Genomic DNA, 24,524 nt, shown 5'->3' with positions numbered 1-24,524 from the left:
TTGCAAATATTCGAGACTGTATTTAATTTGATTTACTACGACCGTAATATAATGCTTGAGTAGTGATTAAATAACGATCTTTACCCGCTCTTTGTTTCGTCAGCATCATTATGAAATGTTATGTTTCATTAAATTTTGTGAAACTATGTACATATTTAACATTTCGGTACGCCGTAACACGTATCCTCTGCGTGTGGTATTAATAATACCGAACGTTAACAATAGTAGGTCTTGTTAGGTACTGTGTAGGTGTGTTAGGTAATATTTAAAGGGAATTTACTATGGAAGACTTATTGAATATCGTAATATTTACGTAATACTTTGAGATCCATTAACGTGGGATTGGGAATGAGTGAAGTTGCTTTCTTAAGCAAGCTTAAGCAAGCTCGGTTTTCACATCTTGAAAAGAACAACTGGTCCACAGAACACTGGTCTTCTAAAGTATCAGACGGGCGGATTTTTTGGCGTAGTGTAAGTGAGCCTCGTGTAGACCGCAAAACCGAGTGGGTCAACGATCTTTGCGTCAACAATCGCTGGTCCGACGTTGTATGTGGTGGAGGTGGCACAATCTACGTGAGTGAGCACTTCTCGCTCTCCTGCCTTTTCCAAGCTCTGTCTTGGCGAGGATCGAATGCTAGTGTACAAAAGTAACGAAATTGAATCTTTTTTTTTTCTACCTAAGCTGATGATCTAGAGAGACCATGTCAGCGTCACCGGGCTAGTATGTAAGCTCACGGGGCTCAAAGCTGCCGATGTTTGCTAACATGAACCCTAGCAAGAGCCGTGCTTCGCAGAATCTACCACCGGGTCGAAAACGCGACCCACTGAGAAGAACCGGCGAGAAACTCAATGGGCTAATTTGAATCGTGAGTTTAACTCTCTTTCACACGCCACTTCTCACCGCGCTTTTACTTCCAGCGCTTAAAACTAGCGACAGGCAAAGTATGCATTTCGTTTTGTCAATCAATTTAAACGAAAATAAATATATGAATCCGAACCTTACTTTCACATCACTGAAATCCTTATCCAAATGAATAGTTAAACTATAGTGGAAATTACTTAAACAGAGTAAATTAATAGACGAAGAATCTATGCTTACTGTTGAATGTGATTATAGTAGGGCTTATAGTGTTGAGTTGTGATTTTATCATAGTCGCCATTTTGAATTAAATATAACTTACGCAGTTTAAGTTTTAAATTATTTTTACGCAAAAATTGTAGCTTTTTTATTCAAAAATTTACACCTTCTGCATTTTATACTGCTTTTTCATGCATTCAGCGTTTAAGTTAAACCTCTAAAATTATAGTAGATTTTACGCAACGACGAACGCAACAGAAACTGATTGATTGATAGATTGACTAAAGGCACTGTCCACTACGTTCGTAAAAAAAAAAACCTACATAAATACAATCAAACACAATCAAAACCAGGTAATTAAGTTTTTAACTCTGACTTAAAATTCAAAGTTGAAACCCACAATACTTATAAGACAACTAAGGAATTAGCGTCACGGTTTAGCGACAATACAGACTTTTCACAAAATCAGTAAGACAAAAAAAAATGGCTACCTTATAATTTATTCGTATACAACATTAATATATATTTTCCGCTATCTTGACATGAGTCATCTAGATGTACCATCAGAATTAAATACATCATGTGAAACGGTTACAGAAGAAGACAAAAGCTTTTATATTACGTGCCCGCCTAAATCTAAGCAAAAACAAAAATACTTCTATAGACACTGCGTCTTATCGAATTATTTTATTAGATAATATATTCGGCGTGATTTAATACTGGCAATACTGTCATTACAACACTTTCCCCCAAAATTATGTGAGTCTGAGTTTATTACTGTAGCTATTTGCGATGACAGTGCTACCCTATGTTTAATACATAATTTAGCCTTTATTAAATTATGCTTGATATATAGATTTTTAAAAAGTAGTATTTCCTACAGTTTTCACGAGTCATAGACACCATTAAACTACTTTTAGGGTTTAGTCTCTCGTTTTTTATTGTCATTAAATTATTTGCGATGTTCGAATACTTTTCTAAAGTTTTCGTGGACACGACGACTAAGTATATTTTAAATATAGCTTATCATTTAAAGCACTTTCATGAACTATCTCTACCGAACGTTATATAAATAATACCTACTTTCAATACATATGCGGTTATGACCGATAGTTTTGTTTGACATAAAAAATCAATAGGTACTTCAACTATTAAATCAATATGAACGGGACAGCCGTTATGTAATACAATTGAATCTTCGATCTCGTGTCTCGGAGGGGGTGACGGCATTTACGTCACGACCTCTTAATAGATTCATTCTCCGGTGGGCCATGAGTTCGTCTGCCCATCTGCACAAAAAAAATACGACTGCTTCTTACATTATTATTTATGGCATTTTTTTCAGATTATAAATAATTTAATACTCTGTGAAAAGTAATTGGGTACATATATCCTTTGAACGCTCGGCGAGAATGAGCCGCGCAGAGGCGGAAATCGTAAAATTTTGCATGTTCCGTAGGCTTAGTGCGAGTTTCAAAAATCGAATCGAATGACTCGCATCGAGTGTACGCTCTTCACGGTGAAACGTGCGCAGCTCTGAGTGCGAGTTACTCGATTTGCAGGACGTTTATTCATCTTTAGAAGCAATAATTTTTTCTTTTATATTGGTAGCATGCAAGTTTTTTTTAAGGCGTTTAATTGAAATGCCAAGCTTTCTAACGATATTTATAATTAGTCGGGTAATGGGTAATGTACCTGTGCTTAGTGCGAGTTTTTTTAATTACTCAGTCGATGTTAATGTTATGTTTAATTTGTGTGAGTTTGTATCAGTGCCACCTAGTGGTAAGCTTATGAATCTCATTTTGTGGGAGAGAGAAGGTTTGTTTATGTTGCTGTCTCATGTATCGAATAGCTTTACCGAAGTGAGCCTCTCGATTATTGTATGTGCGAGTGCGAGTTACAAATTAATGGATTTTGAGAGTATTTCTTCACTTTCAAGCAAGTTAAGTAGTCACTAAAAATTTTGCCGTGAAACCAATACAATATCAAGATTTTTTCTTTCGTTTTTAATAATAATGTTGTTTTTTAAGGTTTTATCTATTCTAATGGTTTATACACATATATTTTTTCGGTTAGAAAATTTTATAGACGTCTAGCTAGTTGTAAATACATATTAATTCTTTGCTTTTTCATTTAATTCTTATTAAATCATTGCTTTTTTTTAAAGAGTTGTTTGATGAGAGAGAGAGCGAGATAGAGTTGTTTTTTTTTTATTGCTTAGATGGATGGACGAGCTCACAGCCCACCTGATGTTAAGTGGTTACTGGAGCCCATAGACATCTACAACGTAAATGCGCCACCCACCTCGACATATAAGTTCTAAGGTCTCAGTATAGTTACAACGGCTACCCCACCCTTCGAACCGAAACGCATTATTGCTTCACGGCGGAAATAGGCGGGGTGGTGGTACCTACCCGTGTGGACTCCCAAGAGGTCCTACCACCAGTGCAAGAGTATTCTTTATTGTACACAAAATGAATAAATATTGTGAAACATTTTTTCTTGGTCTTATCGCTAAGAGTGATCTCTTCCAGACAACCATTAGATGGGCAAGAATAATTTCGAAATGAATTGCACACTGTGTATCTATCTATTATAGAAATATATACACACACGCACATACACACGCGCACACACACACACACACGCGCGCAATATACATATTTACAGGTACATACGTACAGATTTATATTTATAAATTATATAGAAATTTGAACAATGTAATAATAATTTTGCTTCTTTACACATTTATAAATAAGGATGGATGCTCGTAATAATTTTAGTATATTTGGGCCACCTAATGAAGATCATCAACACTATTACCGTAAATACAATCATTTTATAAACGTTCAACGGGTAAAAGATTAAACCTATGTAAAACATAATTTCTTTAATTAAAAAAAGCTGAAATAATTACCTTTTCCAAGATTAATTATGTTAAGTATATCTAAATATGTAATTACAATTAAATAAATTCTATAATAAACTTCTAATTCTAATACTTCTATTAAAGTTACTAAAAAAATATGTTTATGCTGGGCAGTTTTCGTGTATTTTAAAGGTTACGCCATTACGGCAAAGTTTGTTTACGAAATTGCACCCTTAGAATGGAAGTGGTATAACTAAAAAATTTAAGATTAGTTTTATATTTCAAAACACTTATGTATTATTATTAAGAACCTACATTTTAAGTAGGTAATACGTGCAGCAAAAATGTTGGACTCCTTTTTACGAAAATTGCGCGGACGGAGAAGTATGAAATTTCCCACACTCATAGAGAATATAGAGAAGTAGTGCAGATTGCTAATTTTTTTTTTAATTGTGCATAAACAATAAAAAAATAAACTAAATGAATAAAAAAAAACCTTACACACATTACCATGTATTTGACACACACACACACACACATGCATTTATACTTTTTTTGTTTATTGATTTATCAATCTGTGGTCAAATTGAGAATAGATTAATATTTTTTGTCTTTAATATTATTTTTCTATAATGTAGCCTTGGCGACATAGAGCAATGATTATTATAGAAATGATGATAATAGAAAGGTGACAATAGAACTATAATAATGTTCAAACTTAAAATTTAAATAAATTATGGTCGAATTTCGACCACTGGACTACCATTAGTAGATAATAATAAAATCATTTATTGCCTTTCACACAGATTTAGATTATTACAGGCAGCCTACAAGGAAACAACAAAAAAACAAAATACTATTATATCATTTCTGGCAAGCAGCTCAACATTTGCACTTGTATATTATTAATAGGAATTTTATTAAGAATATTGACAATTTATGAGGAATTTGACAAGTACGGATTAGTTATAGATATATGTAGTTACATATTGTAAATTAAATTAGTTTTATAAGTGCAATAAAAAATAATTTAAATGATAAAATGATAAAGCCATACCTTTTTCCAATGTGACGATTAGAGGGTATCCTATTATTCTTTTCTATATTATTCTATCAGCTTATAAAATTAAACAGTCTCTTTTAGTCTAGAAAAGGACAAAGTACTCTTTCTGTCTTTTTCAAATAAAATGGCATGCCTTAAAGTGTTTAAACCGAAAAACTCAAAAAATACAATTATTGTATTACAATATTGAAGTTTACCAGAAACTAAGAATTTTGGGTTGAGCCACTTTAATTCTAAAGGTACAAAATAGTATTGAACACGTGACATTACCCGAATAATTTTGAAAGTAGTAGGTTCCCATTAAAATGCTGTTAAAATGCGTTGTATTTCATTTAGACGGTCTAATGCCAAAACATCACGTGCTACCAATATACGAGAAATAATATTATTGCTGCTCTCGGTGAATAAACGCCCTGCGAAGCGAGTAGCATATCTCAACTCACACTCACAATTCTTCATTTTTCACCGTATAGAACGTAAACTCGATTTGATTTTGATTTATTCATTTACAATTGAACAACTAGGAAAAAAAGATGAAAAGACATTTTGGAGGGACCGCGAGGAGCTAAATTGTGTGAATTGTTTTATTTTGTCTATTTATTGTTTCTTAGTTAATGCGTATTTAATATTTCTTCGTGTATAAGTGTAATTTTGAGACCGTCCTGGCCTAAAGGTTAAGGCGTCCGGTGTATTCGTATCTTGCAATGCACCGGTGTTCTAATCCCGCCGGCGGGTTTCAATTTTTCTAATGAAATACGTACTTATCAAATGTTTACGATTGACTTTCACTGTAAAGGAATAGCATCATGTAATAAAAATCAAACCCGCAAAATTAATTTTTGTAATTACTGGTGGTAGGACGTCTTGTGAGTCCGCACGGGTAGGTATCACCACCCTGCCTATTTTTGCCGTGAAGCAGTAATGCGTTTCGGTTTGAAGGGTGGGACAACCGTTGTAACTATACTGAGACCTTAGAACTAATATCTCAAGGTGGGAGGCGGCATTTGCGTTGTAGATGTCTATGGGCTCCGGTAACCACTTAAGATTAGGTGGGCCGGGAGCTCGTCCACCCATCTGTGCAATAACAAAGTAACGTGGGTTTATTAACTGCTTAGTATCTGTGAAAGTGCGAAAATTTAAAAAAATTAAACAAAACCGCTGGACGTAGCTTCTCGAAGTCTTCGAAAAGGTCCACTGAAAAAAATCTCAGTATATAATCAGCATTTTGCAGAGATTATATTTTATCCCATATTATCTGATCTCATTTCATTTCATTCCATGCCAATTGATTAATGCTTAAAATTAATCAAATCCATTTCACTCCATATTATCATTTTTCATAAAAAAAGATTAGGCTCTATGGCATGATATTTTTGCCTCTCTAGTTGGAAAAATAAAACTACTAAAGAAATACTCGATCGAAACGTTAAAATCCACTAATTTGTAACACGCACTCGCACAAATGTCATTCGTAGTACTCATTTCGGTAAAATTACTCGGTTACGAGATCACAACGTTAATATGAACTCGCACTCACAAAATAACACCGAGTACGTTTGCCGCTAGGGGCGCTGTTCCAATTGCATACAAATTTGAGCAAACTGGCTCGCTAGTGAGAACGTTACAAAATAGACTTGCGCAAAACATCACTTCCCAATGTAATGTGATATGACATCACTTTTACAGACAGGTGATATTACTCGAAAACATTACACATCACTCTTAACATTACTCGGTGCGTTCAATAGATACTGTGACGACGAATACATTGTATCTATACACCCGAATCATTACCTAAGTGATGTGTTGATACACATCACTTAGGTAATGATTCGGGTGTGTCATTACAGTAGTGTATTACAATACAAAGTATGAACTTTGTATTGTAATACACTGTTATATTACTTGACAGAGATTGACTTACTTAATAATATAATAATTTTATTTTTTACTTAATATAATTTATTGTGGGATGAACGGATTTCATATGGCGACTTAGACTGCAAATTGAGCTCGACAATAATGTTAATATACGAGAGCAGTAGATGCATTGTTTCGGCGCGATATCCTCAAAGTGCATCCAAGGAGGACTGTACTTTCATTTAGACGCCGTTATTTCTTTCACTTATTAAACACGCATTAAAACAAATAATAAAACTATCTTCAAACAAGTGCTTAAGTAATTCAAATCAAACACAAAAATTAATATGAAATATTACTAAACAATTACGAGCGACTAGCGATTTTACAAAAGTTGCGAATAAAAAATTAAGTAAGTACTTGCGGGAAACTACCGGCTGGCCGCATGAAAAATATAAACACAAATACCTATATTAAAATTCAGACGTACCATAGGTATAAAAATGTACCTAGCGGCCAGGACATACGGTTCCAAATCACTAGGAATAATTCCGTGTCGCTTGCTCATTTATTTTGCGTCGATCGGTCTGTCTCGCTCGCTCGGTTCCGTTCGTGTATTAAGCAACATTACACGACAAAGAAAGAAACATGTTGGGTGATGGTGTGATGTTTGTTTCCTTCGCGTAATGTGTGATGTTGCATTACATCGTAGAGTAATATTACCCGAGTAATATCACTCGCATTACTTACACATGTCTATTACAAAACTCGCACTAAGCACACCGTACATCGCGTGACCACTCGGGCAGAAAATTTCACTTCTATACGCAACATTTACGACTTTTTCACGACGTTCCGCAAGACCGCCTCAAGCAACCATAAAATCGCACACCCTCAGGAGTTTACCAGTAGAAAAAATTAAATATAGACGAAGCACAAAAAAGACTACCTACATCGACCTATCTTAAGTACCGTAAAACATTTCCCGGCGGCGGCATTAATTTTGCAATAGCTCGTTTGCCGCTACGGTACGGTATTGGAAACGTTACGCATTCCGTATTGAATTTACTTCACCTTAGTCCTTTAATTCTATTATTAATTAACTTTGATTTTCATAGTTAACAAAAGCATTCGTATTGTATAAAAGAGAATATTAAATATGTAACCTAATCATGATTTGAGAAGCCATACATAGTGTAAAAGTTGGCCGCAGATTTTGAAATGGTAAAATGATATTATATACTGTCATGAAGTCAAAAAATCTTTCATGAAAGAGCCGCAAAAATACGGAACAACTAGGACACTGACTCATCAACGCAATGAAAAAAAACCAACTAATTTAAGCTGTGGAAATTATGAAAATTATGTGGAACATATATATTATTATGTAGTCTTATTGATTCTTATGTTCATTGGTTATGATCAATCAGAAGCATAAGTTTGTGTATACTTACGACTGATATTTAAAATTTATTGTAATTGACTGCTTTTTTAGTTTTGTCAGTTTGGCCCATAGATTATACACTTAATATTGGTTTGGCCATTGTTATTAGATATAACACAAATGTAGAATAGGTTAATGAATCGGAGTGCCACACAGATAATCATATTTATATGCATCGTGCGCCCCTGGTTTCGCCCGCAATAAAATGCAATTTTATATTAAAACATGAAAACCATACATTTCAAAAAAGCTCACTACTTAAGATTATTTTCGATAAACATACATACATTTTCTTAAATTTAAATAAATTTACATTTCATATTGGTGCAAAAGATAAAAATCACTGCCACCAGCGCCACCTATCCGGCACTAATGTAATTAAGTACGTCGGAGTGGTCATGATCCCATTTTTAAGTATGCAAAGTTTCCAATTGGGCTAACGGTTACAGACATGTACATACATTAACTTTTATTTAAATATGTAGATAATATTTTTTGTTTGCATATATACGTACTAATGTGCCTGACGGATTTATTATCTTTGGTTACATTATTTTCAAACAATACACCCGTTCAACTGAAGAATTTAGATCATACAATCGACATAATCTTGATCATGGTGTAATTTTGCAAAAAGCTTCACGAAACTTAAAAAAATATTACAATATTTTACTATTGATACTAGATGCACTGCCCACCCCAATTTTAAAGAAATAAATGTTACCATGATCAAATTGTCTTTCTATTATCGAGGCGGTCGAACATGTCAGACTGTCTCGTCGTGCAACAATGAATGACACGCGCGATATCATGTTTGTACCTAATTCTATTGCTACATTTCAGGTTTCATGCGTGTCATGGTGTCATGAGTATAACGTCAACTTTCACAATGTGAATTTGACAGAATTGGCAAGCGAATGAGTGACGCGAGAAATGGAGAGAATAAACTAAACGAATTTAGAATTATTTCACCAGCAAGATGAATACCAGCTTGTTCCGTTTTATTTAACTTTGTTCTGTGTTCTTTTTGACTCTTTAAAATATATTTCACTGAGAAAATTAACTTCGATTTTTAATCCTACCTAAGTTTAAGAATATGTACATTGTACATACAAAAAGGTTTGAATAGGTAACACATTCTACAAACTTCATAAAATTTTATAATATATTTAGGTAAACATTTCTCTGTTTCACATAGAAATAAGAATTTTTACTGTATAAATTCCTACCAAAACTATCGACGTTAGCTTATACGAACTCATATTACCCTGGTCTGTTTGTTGTCTAAAAAACAACGAAATCATGCACCAGCAGGAAGTTCATTCACAAAATATTTGTTCTGTTAAAAGCTACAGCTGCATGGTCCTTCATCATTTATTTTAAAACGACATACACAGTATTGTTTTTAATCCGAACATATTGCAGGCGACAATTTTTCAGAAAGCATTCATAGGATGATGTTTGTTTGTTCATCGCTTGAAATTGTGAAGGATTGCATAAAAGAACGTCAAGACCTACAGTTAAACAAATAGCATGCGGAATACTGGATACATTGCACTGCAGAGCCTACTCGACGTAGATTTATGTCAGCACATCACATGAAACCAAAGCTTGTTGTTACAGTAAAAGTTGAAGTCCTTTGTTCTGCAAACCGCAAATTTCAATAATATATTTGTTACAACGAAAATTCGATATTGTCAAAAATTATCAGTTTAATTATAATAATACATATTACTACATTTTGTACAAAATATACTTGTCCAAAGAGATAATAATTTGATTAATGAACAATCAATACTAGTTCAGTAGTCAAAGGACAGATTGATTCAACTGCCTTAGCCCAATAGGCATGATCTAAAAAATATCAGTTACCGGAAAACGTTAGTTTATATTATACGCAATGATAGACAGTGAGTCCAATGCGCAAGTCTAAGCTATCTCTCAAAAAAAGTTGGAGCTGTTACTATTGCCTTCCACTACGAACAGTGCTTAAATTATTGTACTAGATGTTCCTTCATACTTAAATGCAATAAAATGTGGGTGTAATCAATATAAATGAGTGTCATCAATATAATGTGTGTCTTTATAGGTTATTATGGGTACCTATAAAATCATATTTTGTGCTAACTAAATATTTAAATGTACTTCTAACATCAACGCAAAATTTCAATTCATAATTCAGTCCGACCAGAAATTCATACCTAATATGTTGAAGGGTCTCCTAGATGTTCCTTCATACTTAAATGCAATAAAATGTGGGTGTAATCAATATAAATGAGTGTCATCAATATAATGTGTGTCTTTATAGGTTATTATGGGTACCTATAAAATCATATTTTGTGCTAACTAAATATTTAAATGTACTTCTAACATCAACGCAAAATTTCAATTCATAATTCAGTCCGACCAGAAATTCATACCTAATATGTTGAAGGGTCTCCAGTCTTGTATTTTACAGTAGGGTTCTTTTTATGACTGTACATTCGTTTATTTACTGTTTTGTTCACTCTCATCGATTTATTACTAGGTACCATAACACACTTGATCTGATTTAAGGCTATGAACTATGTAGTACTGAATTTCATATACATATCAGCGTTTATTCAACAATACACAAACATGTTGAATTAATTAAGGTTTGTCGTCTAAATCCTTTTTTGAATAAAGATCCTACAATTTTTTTTTTTTTTAATTATTAGCAACAGTACATAATATTCAACCAATATCACGTAAAAGTGGAAGAATAAATGTTCCTTTTCATATGCAAACTTGCAAAAACGAGAAAAATGCACATGAATGTCTATTTACCCAGACGACCTTAAACTATTTAATAGAGCCATTAAAAACCTTGGGATATATCGTGGATGTTTAAATTTTTTCGTTTTTTATTTATTTTTATTGCTTAGATGTGTGGACGAACTCACAGCCCACCTGGTGTTAAGTGGTTACTGAAGCCCATAAAAATCTACAACGTAAATGCGCCACCCACCTTGAGATATAAGTTCTAAGGTCTCAAGTATAGTTACAACGGTTGCCCCACCTTTCAAACCGAAACGCATTACTGCTTCACGGCAGAAATAGGCAAGGTGGTGGTACCTACCCGTGCGGACTCACAAGAGGTCCTACCACCAGTATTTCGTCATAATTACACATTTTAATATTAATGAGATGATGTTCTTCTGTCACCTTACCGCATTTTCGAACCAAAAATTTGTACCAGCTCCAGTATTTTGACTCCGAGATAAATTTAACACAGGATTATTAGAATCATTCATGAAATAGAAATGGCACAGCTCATTTGTCAACCTAGATATTTCAAATTAGAAATGAGCCCCAATCAATTCTGATAGTGAGTTCGTTGAGCACACGCGGGTTTGTACTGCAATATTCAAGCAGTCACTAGGGTAGTACAGCAGTCAATAGCTCTGTATATTATTATCATTTCTCACCAAGCAGTCATGCTTTTGGGTGTTTAGGAAGGGAAAGCCGTTACTCCATTGTGGTTAAGAATCCAATCCAATGTCAGAAAGTAAGAAGCGGCCTTCAACTTAACGGTTTGGTATAGTGATTCGCGTGCTACGTCCACCTACGTCAATAAATCAAATACAACCACCAAAACTACTTAAATAAAGAGAGTATTTTCGATTTTAGTTGTGCGTATTGGTTTCTTGCCCATCTTTGGTAAATCGCACGAAGTTTAGCCGTTATTTAATCATATCTCAAGACGGGCGACTGCATTAACGTTATGAATTAGTGTGAGCTGAGACATCAGCTGGTATGACAATCCGTGCCAACAACAAAAAAACTATCTAAATATATAAAGTCAATAAAACAAAACAATTAAAACAGGTACATTTTATTGAAAAAAAAAAATATGTACACAGCAAAACAAATAAATAATCTTATATTGTATATTAGTCTATAAAACATTAATTTCATCGAAATAAAATCTATACATAACTACAGAAGGATTATTTACATAATACCATCTCATAGGGAAGTGCTATTCGACTATTTTAAACAATTACCATTTAACATTAAATACTATGTCAATATCTGAACTCATATTCATTTATCATATTATGGAATCTCTAAGCTTTATTAAAATACGGCATTATAAAACAGTACATAAGCTATGATTAATTTTCGCTATGTTTTGGGACATTAAACATATTCTGCATATCGCGAACAAACTAACAATGACTGACAATAACAAACATCTAGTTATCAAAGAAAAAATAAACTGATTGACGTGTACAATTAAAAATCTACCTAAAATTTTCAAACACCATTTATGAACTATAATATTAACAATAGCTTTTTTTGTGAATAAAATATTTTTAAAATAATCTCCCTTTTACCACAATCATATTCTTATCAATTATTATCACTTCGAGTGAACTTATTCTTTACGATTAGAACTGAAAAATGACGACAGTGGTTTACTATCTACCTTTACTACGATGTGATTGGTTCGGTGATGGAAATTACATTCAAAACAAAACTTAACTCTCACACACTCTTCTGAACCGATGATGAAAAAATTCGAAACTAATTTAAATAAAATATTACGCAAAAACTTTATAATATTATGTTAGTGATATATTTTATAAATTGAAACTCATAGTTGGATTGCCGAATTTCAACTTACTGAAATGTAGCCCTTATATTTATACATAGAATATTAACAAAAGTATAAAATTAATAACGCAAACAAGTAGCACAATGTCGAAAGTAATAATGTTCTGTACATATTAATTATTAATTATTTAATCGGAACAACGTCGACGCGGGGCCCACGCCACACACAAGCCTGTGTTATTGTCAATTACTTCATCTATATGTAATATCTACATTTTTATTATATGCTCAATATTTTGACTAGAAATCATGTTAAACTTATTACTTTCTAACAAAAACACAATTTACAAAATTTATAGCATAATTTTTTAATGAAATAACATTTCTCTGTATTATGTAATAATTGTACCACATCATAAATGACATCAAGAAAACACAGTTTTGACATTGACAAGCCTAGGTACTTAAGTTTAACTACGAATTAATCTAAAATACATACATATTATTTTTAATAGTACAACAAAGATTTTAAATCTCGTCGTTTAAAATATCTACTCGACAACTAGGTACTTCACTTTATATAATTTCGCGTTTAATCAACCATTGCTTTATAATATATTGATTTCAATAGTGATATTATAATTTCGATTTAGTTTATTAGGAACATCTAAAATTCAAAAGGACTTGTCTGGAGGCCGACGCCGCGTCGCCGGCAGTTGTCTGATGAACATGACGCAAGGAATCGCTCGTCATCGCAGTTTGATTAGCTTTGCGTTGTTTATAAGTGAAGTATATGAAATAGAATCTCAACATAATTGAACTATCTAAGATAAACGTTTCTCTATATTATTAATTTCTTTTATACAATTAGTTTCACTATAATGTATGTGATGTCGATATAACGTGATGATAAATTACATAAGTTCATTTATGCAGGGTCTAATGTAACGGTTTCCTTGCCCGAAATAGGAAGAAAAATACCTATAAAAAGCGAAAAAATATTTTTCATTTGTTAATCCAACTATTGAGCTAGCTTTTAATTTCGTGAACGCGCAATGTCGTTCATACATACGTTCGACTCATCGATCACTGCATCTGCGGTTTTTCCATGCGGTCACAGGAGCTTATTCAAAATTAAAACTATATGCTTCTTTCCCCTTTTTAATTTATTTATTTTGTCAACTAGCAAAGTCAACTTAATTTTTAAACCCTTGTGTAGGTCTAAAACACCATCTTAAGTAATATTAATCTGACCACCGCGGCATCGTGAACAATTTGTGCAGATAATTTTATTTTTTATAGGTTAGGCTGCGAGTTTTTAACTTTTTTTATATTTTTAATGAAGGATTACTGGTGGCCCGGAGGCCTTTCCAGTTTCACCAGGACAGGTGGGCGAGCAAAGGCTTAACCAGGAGGGGTGAGATTTGCTAACAGCTGCCCGAACGCCTCCAAAGGGGACCTAACAACGCAAGAGCAGCTGCTTCGCGAATGAATCTACTACCGAATCGGAATCGTGACCCGCTGAGAAGATCCGGCGAGAGACTCAGCGGGCTTAAGGCTGCGTGTAGGTAGGCGCCATGCACGACCGCGGCTACAGAGGTCGCTGGCCTTGACATTTGCATAGATTAGCAAATGAATATTATTTTAAGGTTATGTTAGATTTTACTGTTCCTTTTCGGCGTCCGGAAGGCTTTACCTTACACCCTGTATATGAACGAACGTGGGACACCTTTACTTTGATTAATAATCTTACTCTTGCTATTCAAGGTAAAGGTACAATGGTCGCAATGGTAGACGATCTTACAAACGTTACACGTGTGACGTCACCACATCGCTCTACCCGACGCAGCTACGTCGGGCGAACTTCGAGCGTACAGTGAGCTTAGTGCGAGTTTTTTAACGTTCTCGATAGCGTAAAAGTTAAATGAAATTTTTATGGAATTGAAACGTTTGCCGCTAGAAGCGCTGTTCCAACTGCATACAAATTTGGGTTACTTTTACTCTATCGAGAACGTTAAAAAACTCGCACTAAGCACACAGTAGTCTGTATAATCTACAGGAGCTCAAAACAAATAATGTCAGGTTCTCTCGTAGGCAAACGGTTGACGCGTGCTGCCAACATCGAATAGAAAAATAATGTACAAGTGCCTCTATTGAAAATTGTTCGTTGTAGTTCTCATTCATCAAACGATAATAATGAATTATTTTACACACGAAGAGTAATATACAAACATTTATGTAATAATGCTTGTATTTAGTTAAAGAGCCTTTAGGTCGTGTCCACTGCGGCAGCGTCTTCACTGTGAGCTCCGTAGACGAGTATCAGTCGGTTTGTTCCGAGATATTTTAGCGGCACTTTTCTTCTTCTCTTTATTTTTGGATTTATCACGTTTCCTACTCTTCTTCGGAGTGTCTGTGAGGGAGGGGGCGTCGCTGTCCCCCTCGCGGTCCCGTTCCCGCTGTGCGACGGACGCGCCGGTTCCGCTATTTTTATCGAGTTCCGCCATCGCTTCCTGGATCGCGTTCTCCAATAAAGTATTCAATTTTCTACTCCTGCTTCGACGAAAGAAAATAAAACATAAATATTTATCTACATCGTGACGTCATCGGGTGTGATTTCAGCTTCGGATATTCGAATAAACAAATTACACAGTTTCTTTGGATCGGGTTAGCAATACAACATGACGTTACTATAAAAGGTTTAATTATGCTGTCATAAATAAGAGAATGGTCGATACAGTCATACACAATGTTCTCACGCTATGCAAGTTTAATGGAATATAAATTGTGCGATCTTGGCCACGGTTAATTACGTTTATCGACTAGTACGTACGTTGAAAAAATCGTACTATGTCATTTCTAGGCACCGATAGGAAGGCGGTTCGACAGGGAATGTTGTGAGGGAGTCTGTGAGGAAGTCTGTGAGGGAGTCGGTGGGGGGTCGGGTCCGGACTCACTTCCTGTGTCGCTCTCGCGCGGCGTGGTGCGCGTCCAGGCCGTCGGAGAGCGCGAGCAGGCGCGCGGGGTGCAGCACGCCGAGCCCGCGCGCCCCGAACCAGCGCACCTCCCAGCGCCCGTCCGCGCGCCGCCGCTCCAGCTGCCCCGGCCACGACGCGTGCCCCGGCGCCGGGCCCCACACCACCTGCCCCCTCGCGAACTTGTCCCCTCTGTCCCTCTGCCCCGCCTCGTCCTCCGCCTCGTCCCCCGCCTCGCCCTCAGCCTCGCCCTCGGTCTCGACATCCTCCTCGTCGCTCTTCGCATCTATCGACGTTACCCGCCACTTTAAGCGTTGACCCGCCTCCAAATTCAACGTAAGAACGCTATTCCTCTTTCAAAACGATTCTATCATGTGTATTCTAATTAAATATACATATTTGAAATCATTAAAACAAATACATTTTCTGAGTATCGAAAGACCCTAATGGTCGACATAATAAAAAGCTAAATATATTTATAAGTTGATTTTTCGCGAAGTCTTTCTAGGTTTTATTTCAAAGAATTAGTAATTACAATAATTTATTTTAAACACAGAAGAAATAATATAGATTCGAGGTACATATATGTGTGAAACGTGCGTACTTACAACGACGAGCGGATGGAATGATGGCTTTACAATGATGCGTTAGTAATGGTGTCCCAATTTGTGAGCCAATTTTGTTACTTCATAGATATGGTGCAATGGAAAGCGACAGAAAGCCTGGGTGAGAACGTTTGCACGCTGCACATCGCTGTTTTATTCTGATTAGTTTCCAGTACACCCTTAATATATTAACAGCTGTATCTTGTATTAACCCAACCAAAAGAAAACCAATGACCGATAGTATCGCATTATGTAGAAGCTGAAATACACCACAACACACGTCAGTACGATGTTTATTATGTCCGATTTTTACGTATTAATATATAATTAAAATTAAATCATACATCCTGATTATATCAAGCAATCCATAACCAATACAAGACACAACAATTTAAAATTTGAATTTTGTTAGCTATGACTGAAGCATGAAATGACTGATAGAAATCCAGAAACAAGGGGGGTTTCGTTTGCAATTTATTTACAACAATTTTAAAGATAGAATGATCTAATTAGATTTTTTTTAGCTAACAATTTAATTAAAAAATTAAATTCATTTAAAAAACACAAGTGAAATCGGTAAATGTCAATACGAAAACAGTCATTAGAATCGATTATTGTGAACCAAGGGACCAACATTTTCGTTAAGTGCATACAGTCAGATAAAAACCAATATTTTTATTATAGATAAGATAAAATGACAGCAAAGGGTACAAGGAAGCACAGTAGTGAAGGGGGAAGGGATAAAGCGACGGCGGGGTCTCACTTACCGTCGCCAGAACTGAAGTTATGTCTGTCCGACGCGGCCTGGTAGTGCCTGTAGCTTCGGTCTTGCGAGCTCACAGTCATAGCGCTATAATCGCGCAAGTCCTTTGTCAGTCCGTGGTTAACGCCGAACCCGTTCGTCCGCATTATCTTATCGGATCTGTACGAAGACCCGTCGCCGAATTCGTTTTTCCTCTTGTACGGATGCATCCTCTCGTAGTAGGCAGACGCGGCGGGCATCACCGTCTGGCAGTTCAGCGGCGACGAGCTCATGTTCGCTCGCAGCAACGGTACGTTCGACATAAGGTCTGCGAAACATTATACGAGGTTCTTTTTTTTTATTGCTATACCCAACAGGGTCAAACCAAAATGTAGGTATATTCAGTGTAAGGAAAAAACAACGAAACTTTCAGTCATTTATATTGAGCAAGCTAAAGACTAATTAATATAGAAGTTTTGTTTTGTCCAAACACAAGATTGTAAGGCAGATAGAGAAATTTCATGTTAAAGGACTGGAAGCTAGACTTTTTTTGTTTTTTTTTTTATTGCCTTTGTAGGCAGACGAGCATACGGCCCACCTGATGGTGAGTGGTTACCGCCGCCCATGGACTTTAGCAATGCCAGGTGCAGAGCCAAGCCGCTGCCTACCGAGTTATACTTTAATCTAATTAAGACCGCAAGGAAATCATCACCGAAGTCTATAAAGATACTGAGCATAAACATTTAACCGCGTTGTTTTTTTTTTTCATCGAGCACTTGTGTAGTTCTGTCCTTTTCATGTCGTTCCACCTGTGTTCGATTTTCAATTTTAATTCAATTTGATATTCAATTTCAATGAAACCGTACCTATGGAAAATGTGTTTGTGTGTTTATCCGTAACAAGCTGTACCCGTCCGCTTCGCTGGGCATTTAAAATTAACATTATTATTTCTCATCCCCACAAAGATTCTCATCATTAACGCCCCCGCAACTGGTGTAGGGAGTCCAACACTCATATAAATATTAGCCTATCCATTAAGTACGTGTATTTTCTACCAAGATAGGTACCAAGTTTAAGTCAATCGGATGCATGGTTCAGTAGTTATAATAGGACATCCGTAAAAACCACTGTAGATTTATATATTAGTATAGATTAATTCGGTTGAAACCTTCTACTTGATTCTGGTATGCCAATTTCAGTATTTTCGTAGGTAAAAATGCAAAAAAATCAATATATTTATAATACTTCTGAGTTAAAACTTATATCTAAAGTTGGACAAAGTAATAACCCATAGACACAGCCCACTGAGTTTCTCGCCGGATCTTCTCAGCGGGTCGCGTTTCCGATCCGGTGGTAGATTCTGCGAAGCACGGCTCTTGCTAGGGTTCGTGTTAGAAACATCGTTAGGTTTGAGCCCCGTGAACTCACCTACTAGCCCGCTGATGCTGATATAGTATCTCTAGATCATCAGCTTGGGTAGGAATAAAAAAGACAAAGTAAATTGACTAACTTTGTGAGTCCGTATCGGACGGGAAGTCATTGGGCGCGGGCCACACCTGGTCCCGAGATTCGGTCATGTCTTGCTCGCTACTGGACACGCATTGAACCATTGCCTGAAATGTGAACAAATTTTTAAGGTATGTGATTTGTCTATGTATACTCATATTAATATATATCAGTCGGCAACATAAACCTTATATATTTGTTGTTCCACTAACAACTGTAGCCTTTCTTTTATTAAAGATTTGACAGATATGTTCTATGTCTGAAAAATTGCTTGACTCATTTGTATGTCCCATAACCTTCACAGATAAAACACCAGCTTCATGCCACCTTTTTTGTATTGTAGTTGTTCGGTATGATTAGTTTAAATACATTCAGTAGACGATTTTGACTACGAAAAGCTAATAAATATTAAAATTATCACATATTGCAAAAAATAACAATGTCTATACAAATGATTCTATTGAATCGGTTCGTACCATTAGATGTTTCTTATTTTATTTTTTATTGTTTCGGTCGTAATTTTCGATATGTGCACTAGAGTTCATTTTGATTTTATATATAATATATTTTTTGTACCCAATTAGTGTTTTCGAAACATTTTCTCAGCTGAGACTTAATACCAGATGGCTAAAAACTTAGACAAAGGCTGAACCCGTGTTATTAAAATAATATAATAATATTAAAGATTTTTTTTATTTTTTTGTGTTAATATTGGTTAAATTTGCGTTAACTTGTCTAATTTTATTACTGGCAATTTTTCTTTAGGCAAGGAACTTCAATTTTGTGAACTGTTTTATTCTGTTGATTTAATGTTTTTTCAGGTTTAAGTGTATAATAACGTTATTAACTGTTTAGCATCTATTAAAGTGCACAAATGTCAGAAAATGAATCAAGCCGCTAAACTTAGCTTCTCGGGTTCTTTCAAAAAGTCCACTGAATAAATTTTAATCTCAGTAAATAGCCACAATTTTACTAAGACTTCGTTTCATTTAATTTCATGCCAATTGATGAAAGTCTTAAATTAAGCAACTTCATCTCATTTCGCTTCATATTATGTATTATGGAGCTTTCATATTATAAACAGACTATAAGAAGAATATAAAAAACTTGACTTTAACAACCGTATCTTTAGGTCTCATTACCAGGCCGTAACATACACAGAAAAGGGAAGGTAAACTTTTTTTCTTTAAATATAAATGCTGTTGCTTAATTAACTTTTTAAGTGGGGTAAAACTTTCACATTTAGTCGTCATCTATGTTACTGCAGTAATTATTGTCTGAGAAATCAATGTGATAGATTAGTTGGTGAGTATATGGTATAGCACAGAGCACTGACCGAGGAGCAATATACAGAAAAAGGGAAGAAGGAAGGTAAACCTTTTTCTTTAAATATGAATGCTGTTGCTTATTTAACTTTCAAGTGGGGTAAGACTTTTACATTTAGTCGTCATCTATGTTACTACAGTATCAATTATTGTCTGAGAAATGAATGTGATAGATGAGTTGGTGAGTATATGGTATAGCACAGAGCACTGACCGAGGAGCTGGTGTCTGCGGGCTCGGGCGACTCCGTGGTGGTGTCGGGCTGCGCGAGCCGCGTGTCGGCGCCGAGCGGGCTGTGCGTGGTGGTGTCGGGCGGGCTGCTGCCCGGCGACTTGTTCCTCGCCTGGTTCAGCAACGTCTGAGTAGACACAGAGTGCCGCACGTGCCGCAGCGTCGACTCGTTCTCCTCAGCGTTCGCTTCCTCTTTGTGCTCTTCAACAGCCTGACTCCTCTGAATCGCGCTTTTGCCCTTGTGCTTCTTTCCCAACAGAAGGTTCGGATCTAAGTTCAGTCGAGCGGAGGACGTCGGAACGGACGCCACGTGCACGTTGGATGAATTAGACACGAGCGTCGTCTGCTGCTGAACAATAGTGGTGTTCTGTACGAAGGTCGACGAGGCACGATTCGGCGCGCTTGATATCGAGATTTGCTTCGGCGACATCGGGACCATTAACGTTTGTCCACTTTGATTGGTCTGAAGGAACTCCTGAGATTGCACCGCGCCGGGCCGCAGCTGCGGACTCGCTCCAAACGTGACGTTAGTTGGGCTTAGGTTCGCCAGCATCGGACTCAGTTGTCCATTGAAATTAGGACTGTTCATCATAACCTGTCCGTTCGGTGACAAAAACTGCGCCCCGGGACTGTGTTGTGACTGTATCATTTTTCCTTGTTGGTTTTGAGCGCGTATGACCATGCTGCCCCCTGTGCCTGCCGTGAACACCCCCGAGTTCTGGACGGGGGTGAGAACGTTCTGTCCGTTGACGGCTTGAAGTTGAAGTTGCATGGGCATTCCGGCAGAGTTATCTTGAATTAGAGCTGCACCGTCGGCTGTCATCACCATACCACCAAGATTTGGTACGATAAACTGTTGGAAGGCCGGGAAGTTTGGCATTACGCCTCCTGCATTGTTTATTAGATTGACGGGCTGTAGTAGGTTTATTTGTTGAGAGGGAGACGTGTTTGCTAATATTTGTTGAGATCCATAACTATTGTTGTTACTTTGGCCGTTCATTACGATGTGAGCCGGAGTTCCAGACTTACCAGGAACTATGGTCAAAGCTTGCAGCATCGGAGTTGGCGATATATTATTGTTCGGTGATAGTTGAAAACTTCGGGGAGAGAACTGTGAATTGGAATTGTGTTGCGGTGAAGAATGATGAACCATCAAATTGTTGTTCTGCTGAGGGGCTGCAATTTGCAACATGCTCGTTATGTTGGCAGTTTGGTTTTTCTTTTTCTTACTTCTCTTTTTTATGCTCTCTGGTGATACCATCGCAACACCTTGTACGAAGTTCATTTGATTTTTGACATCAATGTTCCTTGCATTTTCGTGCGACGACTGAGCTGACACAATTCCCCCTGTTACGATCTGCGGCAAAACAGCATTTTGCTGGACAACTTGACCGTCAACCGCCATCATCGAAGGTTGGATGACGAATGGCGCTGGTAAAGTATTGACCACAACAGCCGGTTGATTTACGAGCGACTGCACACCACCGACGGCCGGTATGACTTGAGTCACGGACGCGCTCACATTAGTACTTGAGTGCAATGACGATGACGTGGTTGTTTTCGGAGGCGGTGGGGGCATATGATTATTGGACACGATAATTTGGCCAGTTGAAGATATAAGTATCTGTCCTGGAGTTGTTGGACATGTCCTTCGTATTTGAGCCAAAGAGCTCGTTTGAGAAATATTGATGTCAGATTTAGGTGTTAAATTCCCAATGACATTCTGAACCATTTCTAATGGAGATTTGGATATCATATTCTGTGCTGTGGTTCCCGCAATGTGCAGCGGGTAGCTCGTTGGTAAATTAACTGAATTAATAAACGGGTCTGGTTGGTTATTTGGAATGGCATAGGAGGTCGCTAAGTTGACGCTGGGCGGCGGCGGGGGTCTCACGAAATTCGCCTGTGAAGCATTGATGGATGTTGTAGCAGTTTTTGCCTTTCCGGCTAACACAGACGTTACAGTGTCTCTAGTCACAGAGAAGCCACTGGCCATTGTTGTCACAAAAGTTTGTACATAGCAGGTTTGTATCAAGGAGTGCGCAGGACCACCGCCCAAATGCGGCGGCGGACAGTAACCGGGCATTGCATTTTCTGTCAAATGCCGGTGCTCGAGTTTATAAATCTCTTGCGGAGTTTTCATGCCCGACTTCACTCCTACCATTGTCGATATGTTGTCTACCTCCATAAGATTTTTATTAACATTGTGATTTGATATAAAATGCAGCATTTGTGTTCCAGTGATGGACTGATTACTGACAGGTGGTCCTGGAGAGTTATAAGGATACATCTGACCGCTTCCTGGTGTCGAAGGATTACTGCTGAAACTATCTCTTCCAGAGCCAGTGTTCGAATAGGCCGGACTCGGTAACGTATACATCGAATTAGATAAAGCTTGATTATTAACACAACCGCTACTGTGCGGGGTATCTGTATTGCGAGAGCTATTCGATAGCGTGGGCGATGGTTCGGGAAGTTGTAAGGTTTCCGTTATTGAACTGGTACTGACTGTAGCTGCCTGTATGGGTCCATTATTATCGCCTAAAGAGCATCGCTCTACGAAAGTAGACGTTATTGGATTGTCTTCAAAGTTGTTTTTCGTACTTGACGTCGTATTGTCGTGCTCCAATTTGAAAATGTTGTGCTTGCTGTATTTAAACCTCGAATGATTTTCATTGCATTCCGGAGCTGGAGGCCGCCTCGATACGTTACACCCTTTACAGCATTGTGGTGTGTTTTCTGATAGCACACTGCTGTCTGGCGTGGACGTCGGAGATAAAGAGTGATTCGGCACATGATTCCTTAGCACGTTGGACGACTCCACTGATTTTGATGCCGATTTCTTTTCGGAGTTTTGTGCTCCGAAACAATTAGAATTTACAGAATGGTCGTACTGAGAGCTTTCGTAGGTCGCGTTTATGCCGACTTGTCTGGAAATGGTATTGTTTAACAAAACGGTTTGTTGCGCTAGGTACCCATTAGGATCATCCATAAAAGAAGGAACATTAGTGTTCGGTAGTTCGTTTGTGTTTCCTTTCGTATCGTGCACCAGACGAACTCCGTTATTACCGTAGGACAGCATTTTATTTTCCGTGGGAGGGTTTTTCTTTTTACTGCCTTTACTGTTGGGTTTGTTTCGTTTCTTGGTTGTGTCCATAACAGGCCAGTGTTGTCCCAGCATCGAGTAGTGCTGCGGTAGCGGCGGCACCCGGGAACATACGGTGTGGTTTACTGATTGTTCACTGGAAAACGAACTGTAGGAACTTGACGAGTCCTCCGATACGTTTGTGTTCGCTTCTTCGCTGTCCAGATTATCAGACTTACTTGCCTTTATACCAGGGCTTGTCATTGAATTCGCAGATTCGTTTCTCTTCACTTGCCACGGTGGAGTTTTCGCGGGATTGGTTTTAACAACGGCCCCGTTTTGTATCACTAGCTGCGCTTGATTGTATTGATTTTGATTTTGCGATTTGTTTTGGTTGCCGTTATCCGTCAATTGCGATCGGAAACCTTTCATGGCCATTTCTATTTGTTTTTGATTTTGTTGAATAAATATATGTTGTTGTTCGTTTATTTTTTGCATAACTTCTGGCGTTAACGCTTGATTAAGACCGCAAAACATTTGAGATTCCTCTTCTTTATAAGAATGTTTTTGATGCTGTATGTTCATTTCTTTCTTTTCGTCTTTCATTTCCTGGGGCGTTGCGTTCGAATTAACGGCCATATTATTCTTGTAACTTGAATATTTGCTGTACCCTGTATTCACGCCAATTATTTGACCATTAGAACCTAACACTGGTGTACCATTAAGAGATGGTTGAACAGTAGTCATCGCCGAATGACTCGAGGACTGTCCATTGTCTGACTTTTCTTGGTGTTGGGAAATCCAGCCACTGTTGACAGTTAGGTAATGGGAACTTCTTGGAGGGTGTGCTTCGTGTCTCATCTCGTTGCCCTGAGATGCAACGCCCGAGAGATTTTGTTGAGATGACCCGTACGCTGATGGTGGACACGGTTGGTTGTTAACGACACGTTGAGATGTCTGAACAATTTCTCTATTGAGTTCAGTGTCATGGAACTGAAACAGTAACATAAAACTAAATTAATTTATGCAAAATTTAATTTACCGCTGAAACAATCGAGCCTCGTTATTATATCTAAGCCGTACTGCATCAGCTGCATTGATAGGTAAAACATGACAGTTCGAAAACCAGTTCTTCTTGAACTTACTTTTCTTAACAATTTCG

At 37.1% G+C, this 24,524-nt stretch overlaps 1 protein-coding gene across 5 annotated transcripts in view; it reads right to left on the bottom strand.

Annotated features, from left to right (window-relative positions):
• Positions 1-15,061: 15,061 nt before the first annotated feature.
• LOC114243671 (uncharacterized) overlaps positions 15,062-24,524 on the bottom strand; it is a 46,680-nt gene continuing 37,217 nt past the window's right edge. Inside the window, exons 5-9 of one of the 5 annotated variants that reach the window (XM_028175247.2) lie at positions 20,261-24,355; positions 18,728-18,830; positions 17,243-17,545; positions 15,853-16,156; positions 15,062-15,451 (exon numbers count right to left, since the gene is read on the bottom strand). In XM_028175247.2, the coding sequence (XP_028031048.2) occupies positions 15,193-15,451; positions 15,853-16,156; positions 17,243-17,545; positions 18,728-18,830; positions 20,261-24,355 (5,064 nt within the window). In that variant the 3' untranslated portion in view covers positions 15,062-15,192. Of the gene's footprint in view, positions 15,452-15,852; positions 16,157-16,591; positions 16,735-17,242; positions 17,546-18,727; positions 18,831-20,260; positions 24,356-24,524 lie in introns of those variants that run through there. The other 4 variants (XM_028175248.2, XM_089729727.1, XM_028175249.2 and 1 more) reach the window with 4 other exon arrangements.

The sequence above is a fragment of the Bombyx mandarina genome, chromosome 09 (genome assembly GCF_030267445.1).
Source record: "Bombyx mandarina strain Sakado chromosome 09, ASM3026744v2".
NCBI lineage: Eukaryota > Metazoa > Arthropoda > Insecta > Lepidoptera > Bombycidae > Bombyx > Bombyx mandarina.
This window is presented reverse-complemented; position numbering and strand designations above follow the sequence as displayed.